Consider the following 3,598-nt stretch of genomic DNA (forward strand, 5'->3'; position numbering starts at 1 on the left):
AGCCTGGTCTACAGAGCTAGCAGATTCCAGAACAGCCAGGGCTGCATAGTGAAGTCCTGTTTCAGACAAATGAGTCTCATCCAAGCTATGCCAACTCAACACAGGTAAGATGACTCTAAGGTCAGTTTGTTAGATTTTGCTCCAAGATGACTTTAGAAGACTATGTGCATAGTCCTAGCTGGGCATAGTGGCACTTGATGGTAAGTCTCAGGTTAGGAAGATCTCCAGTTCAAAACCAGCCTGGGTTACATTGCAGGACCCTATTCTCAACTTCCACAGCCCCCCAGAAGATACAGCTCCTCTGTTCTTGGTCTTATTTCCAACCCTTGGGTAACTTGTCTTAAGATGTATGCAGCTTAAAATTTCAGAGATAGGAAAGATAGAGGACTGAGGAGTCCTGCCACACACAGACAGGGCTCAGCAGGGTGGGACCTAGTGACATGATGTGTGTGACAGACAGGAGGCTGCACCCGTGTTCCTGGAAGCTGCCTCCTCCTTACTGCCCTGCTCCTCACCCATCTGCATCCTCACCTTGGCACAGGCCTGGAAGAAAGTGTGTCTGAGCTTGGGAGAGGTGTTGGTGAGCAAAGTATTTGCGGTACAAGCACGAACATCTGAGTTCAGACACCTAACTTCCACACAAAGGCTGAGTGTACTGGGACACGCCTGTAACCCCCAACCCTGGGGAAGACAGGCAGATACCTCAGGCTCACAGGCCAGCAAGCCAACCTGGAAAACAAATGGCAAATTCCAGTTTCAGTGAGTGACCCTGTCTCTAAAATAAAGTGAAGGAAGACACCCAGAGCCAACCCCTGCCCTTCAACACACAGGTACACTGGTGAGCCCACATGCACACACACGTACATACACAACAGACACCCACAGAGCCTCAGGGAGGCAGGAGGAAGAGGGCAGCCTCGAGGAGAAGGCCAGAAGTCAGGGAGAAGAGATGGAGAGTGTAGGCTGTCTCTCATCCTTATATTTTATGGTTGTGAGCCTAGCTAGCCTTTAACGGCTGAGCCATCTCTCCAGCCTGCTGTCTCTCATCCTGAGAGTCCCCCTCACCTTTCCACCCACAGTGCTGGCCCCAAACAAATGCCAGAGAGATTGACAGCCAGTAGGAAATGCTATATATCCTGCCTTCTATCTTCAGCCCAGAGAACAGGCAGGTAAACTCTCCAGGCCACACAAGGCTTATTTCCCTCTCTCCTTGGTGACCACAGACCAGCCTTTTGAAGATACTGACAAGTTCCACTCTGCAGCCCGGGGACTCCAGGGCCTGGCATACTCCTAATTATGGTAGGTTGGCCTTTCATCTGGCCCTGAGATGGGTTTAGCAGGGTTGGGTAATTGGGGTCCAAGTCTTCCTTTCTTATGCCTGTCCACATAGCTGACCATAGCTGAGGGAAAGGGCTTCCTATCTCCTTGCAGCCAGCCTCCCTCCAAGACTTTCTTCTCTCCTCTCCCCACCAGGTCCGCAGGTGCTGTCCCCAATGAGGCTGGACTGGAGGTCTTTCTGGACTCACGTTCATGGCCGGATGGCAGGGATTCGGGTGGACCTCAACCCCTGGGATACACAGGGAGAGGCCTTCACCTGTGTGCTGGGGGGCCCTCACACCTACAGACCCTCATACTTACCTCTCTTTCTCGGGACACATTAGAACCTCAGCACTGTGAGGACGCTCTTGGCAGGAGAGCATCATAGGGAGGTGTTGGGATGTCTGGCCTTACTACTGGAACAGTTCCTCTATAAGCGATGGATTTTGTGCAGACCAGAATGTTGGTAAGATGAGCAAGAACTGGGAACTGTGGGAAAGAGGACAGCTCAGGGAGAGGTCATCTAGAGAGGCCCTGTTTGCATCTGACCAATCATACCTGACCTAATAGCCACCTTCTCTCCTGGGAGCAAGGTGTCTAGCAGTCTCAGGAGGCCCATCCAGGCTCCTATGGAGCTGCCCACAAGCCACTGGACCCCATTGGCTGCCTTCACTCCCTCTGAGAGTAGCACATTCATGCTGACCATATCCCTCCTCCCTGTGGGGGTTTTAGGCATGGAAGATGCATAGAAGGGCCTCCCGGATTTTGACTCTGACCCCAGCAGATGTTCCATGAAATTTGTCCCCCTACCACCACACACCCAGCTCTAGCTGGCCCCAAAGAACAGCCTGGCCATGCCTTGGTGGCCTCGAACTCTGATGAGTTTGGACAACATGGAACAATAAAACCAGATGCAGGTGGCCATGTGGCCTCTCGTGCCTGCTTCCTTTGTCTGCTTTTCTTAGAGGCTCTGTAGATCTCTGAGGACCACTTTGATCCATGCCCCTGGGCAACTTTGTGTCTCAGGTTTTTAAAACATTTCCAGTGACCAGCTTAGGAATTAGCCGCTGCTTTGTTCCTTCTGGATGGATTCAGTCCCAACAGTGCCGGCTGAGGCATGATCAGGAACTTAGAACTTGGTATCCCAATGGTCTGGCCACGACCACAATAAGGGTTGCTGGACATTTATGGGAACTCAGGCAAAACAGGTTAAATCTAACCTAGATGTGTAGGGGTCCAGAAGTGAAATCCAGTCTCAGAGCAGCTCATGGGTCCCAGGATGCCCCTCTGAATCACACTCCAACCCCCTCTTGCCTCCTCCCAAGAACCAGATTCCTTTTGATTTTACCTGTTTAAAAGGAGCATAGTAAAAAAAAAAAAAAAAAATTATTTGGCCTATTCACCCATCTAGAGCCCTAGAATACTCCCAGACCCTGGGACCCAGGGTAAAGTCAGGTTTTCTCTTTCTGAAAGCCAGGGTTTTTTGTTTTGTTTTGTTTTGTTTTGTTTTGTTTTGTTTTGTTTTGTTTTGTTTTTAAAGAATCCACCATCCAGGGAGTCCAATGTCCAGTATGGACCTTGGGCATTTGGAAACCCTGTGTTTATCAGCCCCCACACTCATGCCCTGCAGCCTTCCGGGGGGGGGGGGAACATCCTTGCCACGGTGGGTGGGCTGTTTTGTCCTTAGAGGCCTCCGCTTCTTTCTCTGGTGTGCTTGGGCAGCATCTAGGATTCCTTCCACCTGGGATGCGTGGTTGGTGTCATCTTGACCTCAGTGCTTGGCCTCCCCCGCTGTCCCTGACAGAAGCTCACATTACAGACAAGCAAAGCTTATCTACCCAAGCCGGTTCCATTCAACTACAAGCCTTTTCTTGCTGTGCAGAGTCCTCCAAGGACAGCCCCCTGCAGGTCTAATCTGTACTGGAGACAACTGATAACTGGATGGTGGTTACACTTTGGTCCCCCAAATAGGCCAGGTGCCATGATCAATACAAAATGAGATATGGTATCTAACTGTCCTTGGTGATCCCACCTTAGTACTTAAGCACCACTTGAATTTCCATGACCTCTCTTACACACACACACACACACACACACACACACACACACACACACCAGTTCCAGGTAGATTATACATCAGAATGAGAAACCTGAAACAATAACCTCGCTCCCTGCAGAAAGATAAGCACCCTCCTGCCAAGTGATCTCCAAGGTCTATTCCCCACTGACACAACCAATGCTCTTTTGTAAAATAAAAAAAATATTGCTATTCATGTGTGCA

General features: G+C 50.3%; 1 protein-coding gene across 5 annotated transcripts in view; it reads left to right on the top strand.

Moving 5' to 3' along the window:
• Ebf4 (EBF family member 4) overlaps window positions 1-2,259 on the top strand; it is a 74,089-nt gene extending 71,830 nt beyond the window's left edge. For 2 of the 5 annotated variants that reach the window (XR_003843490.1, XR_003843489.1), the window contains 2 exons: window positions 1,224-1,299; window positions 1,474-2,229. Coding sequence is in view for 3 of the 5 variants with exons in the window: in XM_021192260.2 (XP_021047919.1) it covers window positions 1,224-1,294 (71 nt within the window). In the remaining 2 variants the exon portion in view is untranslated. Of the gene's footprint in view, window positions 1-1,153; window positions 1,195-1,223; window positions 1,300-1,473 lie in introns of those variants that run through there. The other 3 variants (XM_021192260.2, XM_021192259.2, XM_021192261.1) reach the window with 2 other exon arrangements.
• The last annotated feature ends 1,339 nt before the right edge of the window (window positions 2,260-3,598 follow it).

Source organism: Mus pahari, chromosome 3 (genome assembly GCF_900095145.1).
Source record: "Mus pahari chromosome 3, PAHARI_EIJ_v1.1, whole genome shotgun sequence".
Lineage (NCBI taxonomy): Eukaryota > Metazoa > Chordata > Mammalia > Rodentia > Muridae > Mus > Mus pahari.